Below are 15,116 nucleotides of genomic sequence, written 5' to 3'. Positions count from 1 at the left end.
TTCTGCTTTTTGTACTTTCCAATTTTTTATTAATTTGCAATAATTGAATGATAGTAGTTCTTGTGTAGTTCCCTGAAGACGTTGGCCAATTGACAATAAGCCACAATTGACGGATGCCCTTAAATTTAAGCGGATCTCTATAGCGATAGAATTTTTGATAAGGGAACAATGAGTCGTTCAAATTAAAAAAATCGTTAAAATCATAAACGAAGCTCGTTTTATCCTTTTCAGCATCAGCCCACCCATTATCTCTGTGGCAGCAGTTGAGAGTAAATAAAACATTGCAAATGTATTTTCATTAGGAATGCTTTGATGTTGAGTTGTTTATGTCAGTTTTTATCAAAGTAAACAAGCAATTCGTATTATTTCAATTTCAAGGTCACTATTGTGATGATTTATATCACTGATGACAAATGCGTTAAATATATGGTCAGAAAAAGCATATCCAGTGTTATTTGTTATATTAACAGATTGAACATATCTGTTAATATATTTTAGAGAAGAGTTTTCAAAATTTTAAACTATTTTCGGAGATATAGATGTTTTAGTGAGGCCTTTAGAAACTGAGTGTAAATTTATAATTGTACATGGTATAAAGTAAAACTACATTTTCAGTATTTGTAAAAAAATGCTAAAAAATTTTTCGTTTTTTCGAACACGCGTAATTTGTTGATTTTTCTTGTTTTTTTTTAATTTGTACGGTAGCGGCGCTTCTCTGGATTAAGGGTTTTAATTTTTTTTGTCTCAGATTACTAGGAACGTTCTCAATCTTCATCATTCTGTAACTTTTTGGATTTATATTTTTTTCTTTTATGTAAAAATGCATAAACTTTATGCCTGTATAGAAGAATACTTGCTTAAAATTTTTGTTGAAATAAATACTGGCCAGTAAATAGGGCAAGAAGAGGAATAGAGGATCTTATCCAAAAGGTCCATCAACACTTTGGATTATTTCTCTATAGATGGCATGAGTTACTTTTAATGTTTTCGTTGAAACGATGCTTTTCATTAAAAAAAAATTGATCACAGGTCAATTGAAAAGTCTCCGGCCTATCATAGTAAAACACATTTTTTTGGCAAAATTTTTTTTATTCAACATAATTCCCTTCAAGGGTGATGCACTGATTATAGCGACCCTCCAACTTTTCGATACCATTTTTGTAGTACTATTTGCCCTTTGCTTCAAAATAGACCTCAATATATACGAGGGTGGTTCAAATATGATTGAGACAAATACTCTGACACGTTTATTTGTTAATTTACTATTGAAAAAATTTACAGTTTTTCTAGGTATTTCCCCTCACTAGTTGCGCATTTTGTCCATCTCTACGGAAGTTTTTTGATGCCGGTATCGAAGAATTATTACTTGGGTAACTCGGACAGCCACGTGCATACGAACTCTTCTACCTCGTCGTCGGTTTTGATTCTTTAACCTCCGAGGGCTTCTTTCAGTGGCCCAAACATGTGGTAGTAGCAGGGCGATAAATCCGTACTATAGGGGGGTGTTCCAGTACCTCCCACCACAATTCCGATATTGTATCGAGCGTGAGACGCGCGGTATGACGACGCGCTTTACCCTGGAGAAGAATCGCACGTCGTGCTGGAATGGAATCCTCCGTTTCGAACGATAGGCGGGTTTCATGTGTGTTTTCAGAAGGTTAGAGTAGTATGCAGCATTAATGGAGCGTTGGGTGCGTAAGAAATCGGTGTACAGCCGATCCCAAAACATTGTAAACAGCACAGACTGGCGCCCCTTCCTCCTTCTACCTCCACTCTTTAGACGACATCTTGCTTTCGGAAGTCTAATAGTGTACCCATGTCTCGTCTATAGTGAAGATTCGCGTTAAAAAACTGCCCCCCTCCGCCTTGTATCGCGTCAGCAAGCGGTGACAAACTTTCAACCGCGTAAATTTTTGTTCGAAGTTCAACAGTTCCGATGTTTCCGATATTGAAGGTGTTCATGGATGATAGACTCTACCAATACTTATACCGAGTTCAGCCGAAATGTCTCGAACATTCATCCTACGGTCCCCCAAAATGAGCTGTTCTACGCGGCGAATGTTGGGTGAAGCTGGTTCACGGTCGAAGATCATGCGGCTCATTCTCGACAGTTTCGCGAACACCCTTGAATGTTTTGGCCCATTTAAACACTCTACTACGCAGCCCTACTCAGGCACTCACTACTGAACTGATTTGTGATTTCGCAAAAAAAAAATCCGTCTTTTTAACGCCTTCCCACACTAAAAAACGAATGACAATACGTTGCGCTGCAGCGGTCGGCACTTGACGTTCACTCATGGTCGTAGCACGCGCTGAATCATGCGCTCCCGGCGAAAACTATGCCACAATGTTCGTAAGGGACCCAGCTATCACATACTCTCACCACCTTCAAAACATACATGCGCGCCATCTACAGCGATCCATCCTCGTAGATTGTACCGATTCTTCACAATAGTGCTTCAAATAAAAAAAATCCTTTAAAATTAATTTGTATATCCAACAGATAAGGTGGGAGTTGTGACGTGAGAAAAAAAGAAAAGAAACAAATGACTGCATGTATTTGACTTTATTTATTTGGTTTCTTACATTCAATAAACATACTATAACATTAAATTTCAAATACACCAATAACTTGAAATATTATTTCTAGTTGTGCTCAAAAAATCTCCTAATATAGACAATCTATATAAGTGTGGAAATGATAAGAGTTATTCGGAAAAAATTCGTTGTGTGTTGAGAATGTCCCGCAGAAAAACAAAAGGTATAAGTGATACAGTACGACACTGATACAGTAATATTTTTTCTTTACCCTAATATTAGATGTTTATCATAGACATAGAGATTAACAATATATTTCTGTTTATGTCCAGTTAGATTTGAAATGGGTCCATCTTCAAATATCTTATCTACGTTCTTTAAAAATTTCAAACTTTATATACAAATTGACTACCATATTTCAGTACGAAAAAATATCACAGATACAAATATGGTGTGAAACGGAAAAAGATAAATACACGGAAACAATAAGATAAGAAGGAAAAAGAAAATAAAACAATGGGGGATAAGTGAAAAAGAAAAAGTAATTTTTATTTAATAAAAAGTAACAAAACCGTAAATTTTATAAATACATTTTTTTAACTTAGATCACAAGCTTATACAAGGGAAGTATTGTACAAACATCTGTACTTCAAGTATAAACCTAACTAACAATTTTAAAGCTTGTTGTTCATACTTAAACAATAACTAAATTTTAATACGTTGCAACATTAACATAACAAATCCTGTTCGTTTGGTTTTTCGATTTTAACCGAAATCATACTAACAATTTTTTCTTTGTAACGATTTCTGAGCAATTAATAATGCGAAATTAAACCTCACAACATACTCGGTTTTTATTGCATTTTTCTATATATTGAGAACATATAAGAATGCAGTAAGTAAAGAGTACATAAGTACAGTAAAGAAGTCTGTTGTTGTTTTTTTTATCCAATGCAACGCTATTATTCGCAACTACTGATGAAACATAGAATGATGAATGTATTTATGTATATTATGTCAATAAGAACTAATACTATTAATATTTGCACCAAAAACTTAAATATACAAAAAGGAGGTCAAAAAAAAAGTTCAAAACTCTTTTACCCGAAACACTGGTAGAGATTCGCAAAAAAATATAGAAAAAAATACTTAATATAGAAGATGTAGGAAAATAAGTACGTATCATAATAAATTATATTAATATTTGAGCTATCTGGACAGTTTTAAAGGCCGCCACATCAAAAAAATAAACCCCTAAAAAATCTAATAATTACTAAACTAAAGAAAAGGTTTAATATAAAAATTAAATAAATCTCTCTAAGTGTAGAGTGCCGGCCTTTAAAACGTTTATCGTAAATTATCTCATTAATAATTAAAAAAATTATAAATTCTGTACAACCTTAACTAAATTCATTTTTTTATTCACATGTCTTTATATACTTTTCCTATGCACAATTTTATAGGCAAAAAACCTTAAAAGAGATATAAACATGTCTAAATATTGCCTTTCTCGTGGGGCCGTCTCAAGACGGTCCGTCCGGATTTTATTTTAGTTTTTAGTTGTTTTTTCTTTTGCGGTGGGAGAGGCGAGGAGTAAGCTGGTAGGTTCGAACATTCCTTAATTGGCTAACCAGATGCGGGAACATCTGAAAGTCTAACTTATAAGCAGTATTTCTGGGGTTAGCAATAACGGGGAGTATGGTTATCGGAGCAATCCTAATTTGATTAGGTACTCTTCATGAAAGGTAACCAGAAATAATGCCGGTAAGTTATTGATACAACTACAGTCCGTTTCTTTACATAATGATATGTGTTATAGTTATATATCTCTTGAGCATCACCAAACTATTTAGCTATAAAATGGCCTAGAACAACAAGGAAGTGAACCTGCCATCTTAAACGTCTATCAGGTGACTGAGGGGAGTTTAGACCAAGCTCGCTGATCACTAATCAACTAATTCAGCTAATGTGCTCGTATAATTGACCGAAGGTGGCAATTATGTATCACAATTATAAAGGACGAGTTGCAAAATGTAATGTCGCTTGACTCGCAATGTCAAGGGATCTTGCTTTACCTTGATACGTAGTGGCGTTACGCAGGTCCGCCATCGTTTAACACCATCAATGCTAAAGGAATAATTAATATCGTATTTAAGGCAATTTATTTTTAATTGCGACCGAGTCGACCAGCGCAAGCAACCTTTATTTAAAAAAACAAACGGATAATTATGTTGCTTCTTGCAGCGTGAGAATGAAAAAAAAAAGATATTGTCGGATAGTGCCAGCGAACAATAACAGAGCAAGCGCCTTGTTTGATGACTCAAAAATTACATTTCCTGCTATTCCGTCTTACACTTTTATTTTGTTCTATCACAGTCTAATTGGGTGATTTTAACGTAGGAGTTCTTCCTCTCTCTCTCTCTCTCTTTCGCGGAGCGACTCAACTTAAAACGCAAGCAAAACGAGGCATCCGCTCAGTCACCGTCATCAACACTCAAAAACGAAACTCTTAAATTAAGAATGAGATCATCGACGCGCCAACAAGACCGCTCTCCAGACCGACCCCACTTTATCCCTACTTACAAATAAATTCACCCTCATTATCACGGTTTTACTTATCTTTCAACCCTCCCAGTATGGAATGCTCCATGAGACTCGGGTTCGGTTGGTGGGCGTAGCTTCGGATCTGTTGTAGCGATATCAGCTGATTGGGGAAACCGTTGCTCGGCTGACTCTTGGGCAGGTCCAGGCTATTCTGCTTCTGGAACGATAGGGCGTCGTAGAGGTATGGTCGGTTGGGCGCCAGCTGGTGGTTCAGGTGGTTCAGGTGTCCCGAGTTGATGGGTGTGAAGGCCGAGTTGGTGTTGTTCTTGGAGATGGACGTGTCGTAGGAGTTGCCCAGGTTGGCGTTGGGCGTGCCGGGCGGCGCTGGCGGGTTCTGGCTGAGCTGTTGTCGGATGATGACCAAGTCCTCGTTCTGTTCGAGGAGACCCCGGGGGATGTCCGTCGGGTAGTCGTGGATGTTCTCGGCGCTGTCGGGCGACACCTTGGGCCAGTAGGGATGATCCAGACCTCTGTGGTTCAGACCTGCAAACATAACACTCATTAGTGAACGAGTCTTGAAGGATTTTATAAAAATTCTGGATCAAAAGGCGCTTGAATACAAGAAATACCGCCCTGCAATGTTCCTGCACGTCTCACAACCTTTTGGCTGGGTATGACATTTAAGACCAATCTACATGGTGGACCACAAAACCGCATGAAAGTATTGTACCGCAATAAACTAATTTTTGTTTCATCGGATTCTCCATGTCTTTATTGTGTTAAGTTTCGACTTTATGATAACTCATTTTGTCGCGTTTTTAGGATGTCGAATAAACGTTTGCAGCTGTTTCGCCAAGGAAAAGACCAATGTGAATTTGTTCGAACTTGGCCATGATGGTCGGCATCCAGGAAGTTGTAGAAAGTACACCGCCAACAATTTTATTAACCGCAAAATCATTAAGAAGTGAGTGCAGCGAAATTCGAGAATCTCTACATTGCCGATACTCCAACAGCAAAGAAACAGTACTTGGAATATTTGCTGACGACACAGTTATTATGATAAAAGATATATCTTTGCCTAAGACTCTAAAAAAATACAAGTGATAGTCAATAAGATCTACAAATGAGCTAGAGTCTGGAAAATACCGTTTAATAGCTCGAATATGTCTGTGTTAATTTTGAATAGCAGATCTGACTCAAAATTAAGCAACTCTACTGGTTATTCGGAAGATATCCTCACCGGCAAAGTTCTACGACTAGCTTTCAATGCTTGTTGGTATATAACCAACGAAGAATTGCACGATGAAATCAAATGTATATACGAAGTGATCCAAGATTTCGGCTTAAAACATGAAATAAGGTTGCTAAATAACAGCAACGTGGAAGCAATACAGCTACTGAACAACATGCCGGATATTAGAATATTGAAGCGAACGAAACCACTCGAACTGTGTTACTCTTAATTTTACCTTAAGTAGTTAGGTTTTATTTTAATATGGGAAATAAATACACAATGATGTATTAATACCGTACTCGCATTGCTTGTGTATCGATACAAGTATAACAGGACAGGACAGTACCAAGTAATTGGACGTAATACTCACCAAGAGTAGGTCCGATTGGTGGTCTCTTATCAGTCCTCTCCGCATGTTTTTGCATGTGCTTCTGCAGATAAGTTTCTTGAGTATAACTCTTGCCGCAATACTGACAGATGTGCGTCTTTAAGTGTTTGCTTTCCTTGTGCTTGGGTATATGTTCCAGTAAAGAAGGTTCGTCGCTGAAGCACTTATAGCAGGAGTTACACTTATAGGGCTTGTCGGTCTGGTGACATCTCGAATGCGATTGGAGATTGCTCAATTGAGAAAAGGCCTTTTGACAGCCCGGATGTCTACACCTGAAAAAGATTAAATTATACAATAAGATATGATAAGATTAAATTGATAGTACTAAAGAAATATGAAAAAGGGAAAATGGACTATAGACAATTTTGATCATATTTATTTATAGATATGTTGTGTTCTCAATTAGGTTGCATATATTCATTATATACTTATATTTTAATCATATTTTATAATATTGGTATTCATCTAGAAATTTATTTTAATAAATTGTTTTGAAAAATTACATTTGGGTTTTATTTTAAATTTAATTGGCTAGTAGAATGTGACGTCATATGTTAGTCACGTATGTCAATCTTCAATCAATGACATATAAGCCTTCCTGATAAAATGTTTTTTTTACAGGCGCCTGTAATGGTAATTTAAGCTAACCAATGAAATATAGCGAAATGACGTTCTCAGTGCCTTCCTGCTAACACCACGCAAAACAATTCTGAAATTATATGTATTAAATTAACACTCTATATATTACTCTATAATCATAAATACCATCGTCAACGATTCGAGGCTATTTCAAAGGAAGAACAACACCGATTAAGAATTTATTTCCCAATAAGATGTTATATTTTAAGCATCTAGGTGGCCTTGGTAATGTTACGTCATACGAACGCAGCTTCTTCTCACATCATGTTCATGAAGAGCGATAAAAAACCTCTCTGCAGCGATGGAGCCATTTAAATGGCCGACGAAGAGTGGCTTATGTAATTTTTCTTAATTATGTATTTACGAGCGGAGGAATGAAAAGAGAGGAAAAAAAAAGAACCGAAACGCGACAAATGCGCGCGGAAGTATCGACAAAAAGCGAAAGTCCGCGTTCGGCACACGGCCAGCACAGCCGATCCGTTTTTATTGTTATTATTACGCGCGTATGTCGACCTTGACAGTAAAAAATGTAAAACGCTCCCGATAAATATTCATTATCGTTCTGTGGCGCGAGCGCTATACCACGACCAGGGGAAAAATCTGATTCAATTCAATTCTAATTGTTCGGCAAATTGTTTATGGCATCGTTTTCGGTCCTTTTGATTCGGCCGCGAGTACACAATGAATAAAAAAAATCTAGTGGGCGTCCGCCTGCATTTTTTTTTCCTTTTTAAATATATAACCCAACTTTATGAGTTACAAATAGTGCACGTACTGTCAATATTTTGACACTAAATGTATTGAAGAATTTGTATCTAAAATATAACCCCACATTACGATTCTATAAAAGAAACTGTCACAGGAATAATGACAATTGAAAATTTTCATTATACAAACATTTAAACGACCTTTTTCCATCATCAATTATTATCAAATTTTAAGACATTTATACTATAATAACAGTCAAATCAATGACGTTAATGTCGAAAACAAAACAACGAAATTCCGCGTTCATTATAACCTTACTTGTATTTCTAACAAGATAAATGTCAAAATACAGTATTTAATTAACTATTATAAGCGCCAGTTGTAATTTTTAAAATGACGTTTATTTTGACACTGCCATATAATTAAAAACTAAAATTATGATAAAAAGTTTCAGCATCATCTAGTTTTTTAATTTAATTTTCTTTTTCCATTATTATGCGACTTCATTCAAATAAATATATTTGTAAAAAGTTTAGAGGGCCTTTATATGTTTTAAATATATATCTAACTTTGTGATACCTATACTATAGTCTATCCAATAAAACAGCCAATGCACGTTACTAAAATTTATGATGTTAGCACGTTGCAATGTTGCCATATTAGAATTTTGGTTTACGACGTTTGCAGGTTTATAACCTCTAATTATTATTACTAATGTTTTGAAGAATTTTGTAGACATTTGTCAACAACTATGGATAAATCTCCTATTTATCAACCCGATGTAGATCTAAATTTAATTTCTCCACTGGAAGTTGCCACTGAAATTGATAACCTCAATCCTAAAAAGGCACCTGGTATAGATGACATTTCACCTGGATTATTGAAAGAACTGCCACGAAAAGCAATCATCATGTTGATATATATATTTAATGCCTTTTTAAGGCTGAAGCATGTCCCGGAATGCTTTAAAGTTGCACAAATAATTATGCTCAAAAAACCTGACAAACCTGCAAAACAAGTCGAATCTTACAGGCCTATTTCGCTACTACCTGCAATATCAAAGCTATTTGAGAAGCTGATATATAAACGTGTTAAACATTTGGTAACAATACCAGATTTCCAGTTTGGTTTTCGAAATCACCATTCAACTATCGATCAAGTGCACAGAGTAACTGCGGCTATTGAAAGAGCGTTTGAAGAAAAAAAGTACTGCCCTGCAATATTCCTGGATGTCTCACAAGCTTTTGATCGGGTTTGGCATTTGGGATTAATCTGTAAGATGAGCAAATTGTTACCGCGTAACTATTGCCAATTGCCATATTTATTCGAAAGAAAATTTAGAGTATCGCACGAAATGGCGTTCTCGACATTTAAAAATATCTCGGCTGGAGTTCCACAAGGTAGCGTATTAGGACCTCTCCTGTATCTGCTCTACACTGCTCACATTCCAACAACAAAAGAAACACTTCTTGGAACCTTTGCTGATGACACAGTTATTATGGCAAAAGATATATCTCTGCCTAGGTCAATAGAAAAAGTGCAAGTGGCAGTCCACAAAATCTACAAATGGACAAAAGATTGGAAAATTCAACTTAATAGCTCCAAATCTGTCCACGTTAATTTTGCATTAAGGCGAAATAATAAAAATTTAATTATATCACTTAATGGATGCCCGATTCCTCAAGCAGAATCAGCAAAATACCTGGGAATCCATCTTGACGGGAGATTAAATTGGAACCATCACGTTAGACAAAAAGCAAAACACATTAGAACCAAAATAAAACAACTATACTGGTTAGTCGGAAGATACTCTCAACTTGATCTAAAATCAAAGAGGTTGATCTATAATACAATTATAAAGCCAATTAGGACCTATGGGGTGCAAATATGGGGTTGCACTAAAAATTCAAATCAGTTAGTCATACAGCGCTGTCAAAACAAGATTCTTCGATTGATTACCAATGCCTATTGCTATGTAACCAATGAAGAACCGCACGATGACCTGGAAATCAAATGGATTTGGGAAGTTGTGCAGGATTTTGCCTTGAAACACGAAAGAAGATTACTAAATCATTCTAACGTGGAAGCAATACAACTGCTGGACAGCGCACAGGATGTCAGGAGATTGAAACGAACAAAACCATACGAACTTGTGTGAACATTTAGTGTGTATTATTAGTGTAAACTATAGCTATAAGTTAATAATTAATAAATAATTATAATTTTATAATTGAGGAATACATACTGATGTATTTTCTCGCACTCGTCTTGCTTGTTAATTAATCCAAGCACATAGGAAAAGTAGTAATAAATTAATTGTAATAAAAATAATAATTAAGATTATACTAAGCGTATCTATTAAAGATGTTATAAAAAATATTTGTCAACAACTGATGCGTCTTAACATGTAACTAAATCGGTGTATAAAATTCTATTTGTGTTGGTACTCGTCGACACCGTTATTATATGTCAATGTAAATAGAATAAAACAATTCTAACCTACAAACTATTGTGGCTGTTTAATTAACTGATGTTTAAGTCTTTCAATAAATATACATTAGATGTACTATAATGTTAAAATAAATTATATTTTCTAACGTTATTTTTGTTTCATTAATTTATTTACATTAGTAATTTTTTGTAAAAGTCAAAATACACGAAAACTTAAATTTGATGCGGCAACGTGGCATTATAAATTTTGATGACGTACATTGGCTGCTTTATTGGAAGGTCTACATAATAATGTTCAAACTAATGACATTTACGTCAATAACAAAATAAAGCAATTTTCACTATGATTATAATCTTAATTTGTATTTCTAGCTGAATGTCAAATGCAGTTTATAATTAAATATCCCAAGCGCCATCTATGATTTTACACTGTGATCATAAAACTACGTTAAAACTGACACTTTATAATTAATATTCTATAACAAAAATATAAACTTACTGTATATTTCTGGCGAATTGTCAAATAAATTATTAATAAAAATTTATTCTGTTAATTATTTTATTTTATTTTCTAGTTTTATCATTATGTCACTTCATTAAAATAAATGTACTTCTAGGATTTTTTATTTTTAATTATGGAACTTTATGACATTTATACTATAATAATTGTCAGATTGATGATACTTAAGATGGTAATAATATAATTAAAGTTTAAAGTTAAATTTATTAACCTCACTTTCTACATCTGACAGTAGCATTTGATTAAATATTTTAAGCTCCAGCTACGAGTTGACACAGAATGTTATCATTTTTTACCATGATTATTTTGACAATGACAGTTTGATATTTCCAACGCCGTCCACGACTCTATGTTAATTCCCAGGCGTGTATGAGATAACTGTCAAGGTGTTATAGAAGATTAATAACGAAAATAACGATGTTGCCATTAGCCACCGTATAATTAAAATTTCTCAAGGCCGCCCGCGATTCCACTTAAAAATCGATTCGATTTTCTCCATTTCCTATAAGTAAATACGGGCCGGTATTAGGAAAAATAAACGAGAGCCGAATAAACAATCTTCGATTACCCGAAACAAAATAAACGGCTTTTAATTGCCGCACTCGCAGCAGGACGGTTTACGTAATACCACCGCTGGATGTATATCTACGTTCTTCCAAGTTTTCTAAATGCGTCTAATAACGGCCATTAGGCGATATTAAAGACAATCTTCCGTTCGCGCTGTTTTAGTTCGGCCATGTGCTAGTCGAATGGCGTGGCACGGAATCATTTAAGCTGACGGTACCACTTGATGATGATTTTGAAACGACGACGCGACAATTACACGAAGAATCGGCGTAACGCGAGCGACTGTTCCGAGATAAAAGGAAAGAACGCGCGAAATATCGCGTTATCATTAGTCTCTAACTGGTACCGACCGTAGGGGCTAGTTCTGGAGAATCCCAATCGTATTCGGTAAACTTCGGTGGTTCTGCTCTGGTTATGCGACGTTGCCATTTATAAGCAATCGAGAGGATGAAATCCAAGGTATTACAGCAGCATTTTGGATTTGACCCTGGAGTTGGTAGGTAGGGTTTTGTAAGGTTAAGGATTGTTTATAGTTTATTTGTTCTTATCCTTGTAAATTCAAGATAATTTATTCTATTTATATTATATTCTTCAAATATACGTATAATTTTGAACAACTGGCAATGTTGCAAACTCAAACTCCATATACGCATGCGGAGATTCTCCAGAACTAGAGTTCTGATTGATGTCGATTGGTATTCAATATAGGTTATATTCTACACGACTTACTTGTAGGGTTTGTCTCCTGTGTGTGTCCTAATGTGTTGTTGTAAATGACTAAGTTGCGTAAACTTCCTTTGGCATATTTCACACCTGTACGGTTTGATACCAAGATGGATCCTAGTGTGCTGAGATAGATAGGAACTATTTGCGAAGGCTTTGCAACACTGCGAGCACTTGTAGGGTTTAGCTTCGCGCATATGCGCCTGCGTATGCAGCTGTAACTCAGCTTTGGAACTGAATACCTGAAACAAAAAAAGATCACGTTAGTATTCATCCAAATGCTATAGAACATCAGTAGTAACAAACCTTTATGATAATAGAATATCAGTAAACACCATACAAACATTATAATAAAATATTTTTGATAAAATATATATATATATATATATATATATATATATATATATATATATATATATATATATGAATGTTTGTGTTTTATATTATATTTTTTAGCAACAGATCTACTGAAAAAAGATACACTGTAAATCAGATGGCAGAAAAATATGACCACAGAGTTTACATCTTCGTGCTATGGACTTACGACCTAATAATAATAATTTATAACACCAAGACAGTGGTATAAAAGAGGAAATAACTAATGATGTGTATATAATTAATATATAATTAATAGTATATAATTAATAATATAACAAATCTTATTATGTGTAAGATTCGTAGATATGTGTGTAATTGTTTAGAATACACATGAGCATTTGGTTGGAATGTATGAAGGGAGAATGGATACTAATTATTTTACAGATGATATAGAAAATGCATTATGAGGAATGGTAGTGACTAAATCAAAATATATAGAGTAGAATATTGCAAGATAAATGTACAGAGGTGGTAAAAAAAAGAAATATACTCATATCAAAATGACCTGTCCAGGAAATGTGAGATGGAAACACAAAAACGAAGGAAGCAAGAAGTAAACGTAAAAGACAAATATGCTCTCCAATGAAAATAAAATACAATATTTGGATATAATATTGTTAATTAGATGGATTGGACCCTCAGAGGATACCACTACATAAAAAACACGCCTAAAACTCTACTTCATAGGAGATGTGGAAAAGAGTTCAATGTAAATATAATAAAACAACCATTACCTACAAACTATTGACGTATGACGTCATATATTTTGATGACATGGTTCACTGTTTTCTTGGACGGTTCATAGAAAGTTATGTAAACAAGCAAAATTTGAAAGATTCTCTTGAAATAGCGCCGTATAGGACACCGACATAATCTTCCTGCAAAGCCGATAGGTGAATAACATGACGTGTGTTCCGTTCGTAAATCGAAACGAAAAGGTACAGAACCCGAAATCTCCTCACCGGTACCGAATTCTCCGCGTGAAACCGCTCGAAAACATCTCTTACGTAATCTCTGTGCGCTGGCGGTCCTTTGTTCCATTCGTTTCGAACAGTCCCCGTCATGGACGTTTTGACGGACAGCCCGAGATGTTTAATAGAAGGCGATTCCCCCGGGCGTGCATTAGTATGCGTTTGTGTTCGTATTTTCGTCGTCCCACCGCAGTCAAAAGTCGATCACGAAAATCTATAGTCGCTACGTTACTCCTCAGTCATCTCCGGTTTTGGCGCATGCGCACTATCCTGCATAGTATAAACCATAGAAAAGAATAAACCATATTCTCTTCCTTTTCCACAAAACACAGAGATTCACATTATTTTGTGTCCTTTTCTAATGGCAGTACATCCTTTCTTATATATTATGTTGCTATATCTATGTTATATTCTATGTATTAATAATTAAATTGTTGTTATTCATGGTGGTCTAACATCCATTGGTTTTAAAATATGAACGAACAAGGGTAAGTGCAAAATGTAACGTTAAATTTTTAAAAGTTATAAAATCCAAACAACATCAATTTTATTTATAATGGAAACTTTAGTTGCCAAATAAATAACACATCATTTTCAACGACCTGGAATAGGTATCAACATATGCCAAAATTTAATGATAACAAGAACAGAGAAGAAAATGATTCTTGTCGTATTGGAAGTGGTCAAGTCATTAATGAGGTTTGTCCATCAAGAATAGTACCAAAAACTGTAGTTACTGGTAATAATTAGACATTTATTTTAAACATAATGTATTTTAGTAATGATTTAAATTTTATTTTATAGCTAAGATGTAGCTAGAATTTTTTTGAGAGTAAAAGTCGAAGAATGTGAAATTCGGAGAATTAGATAAGAAGAAATTAGACAGAATTTGCTAAGATATAAAAACAGTGTACAGTGATACTTTGAAATAATTAAATTTGCCTAACAAAAGTAGACCTGGATCAAATAAACAAAATATAAAACTATCAACGACACCCTAATGATCTAATGATAAGGAAAATAAAATGCATTATTATTATAAGAGTATAGCTAAATAAATTATTGTTTTATAAATATAATGATGTATTGGTTGAGATGTCTTTCAGTTTTTAAAGTACGACCATTCAGTTTAGGCTAGTAAATGTACAATCTGTTAATTGAAAGCTCGAGTTCGCTACTATTCTTGATCAAGAATAGTAGCGATCATATTTCAAAAAAAATTAATGTTTATTTCTCTCTATATATACTTTGAACATTAAATCAATTAATTATCAAATTTGTTTTTATAAAAATAGAATAGCTGGAGAATATAAAATAAAAATAGAACATATATTAATAATTTTTTTATTATTTCGTTTTTTTCAATACTTTTTTAAGTAAAATGTGTTATTTCCAAAATTTTACCATTTTTATTTACTTCCTGAACTTATATATTCGACATTAAATCTAATAATC

The 15,116-nt window shown here is 34.5% G+C and overlaps 1 protein-coding gene across 3 annotated transcripts in view; it reads right to left on the bottom strand.

Annotated features, from left to right (window-relative positions):
- Positions 1–3,062: 3,062 nt before the first annotated feature.
- LOC143192675 (zinc finger protein rotund) overlaps positions 3,063–15,116 on the bottom strand; it is a 450,170-nt gene continuing 438,116 nt past the window's right edge. For all 3 annotated transcript variants that reach the window (XM_076398153.1, XM_076398154.1, XM_076398152.1), the window contains 3 exons: positions 12,319–12,554; positions 6,687–6,976; positions 3,063–5,625 (listed from right to left, as the gene is read on the bottom strand). In XM_076398153.1, coding sequence (XP_076254268.1) covers positions 5,150–5,625; positions 6,687–6,976; positions 12,319–12,554 — 1,002 coding nt within the window. In that variant the 3' untranslated portion in view covers positions 3,063–5,149. The remainder of the gene's footprint in view (positions 5,626–6,686; positions 6,977–12,318; positions 12,555–15,116) is intronic.

Source organism: Rhynchophorus ferrugineus, unplaced genomic scaffold (assembly GCF_030347505.1).
Source record: "Rhynchophorus ferrugineus isolate W39M unplaced genomic scaffold, kcgeb_rfMv2 rfM3, whole genome shotgun sequence".
Classification (NCBI taxonomy): domain Eukaryota; kingdom Metazoa; phylum Arthropoda; class Insecta; order Coleoptera; family Curculionidae; genus Rhynchophorus; species Rhynchophorus ferrugineus.
This window is presented reverse-complemented; position numbering and strand designations above follow the sequence as displayed.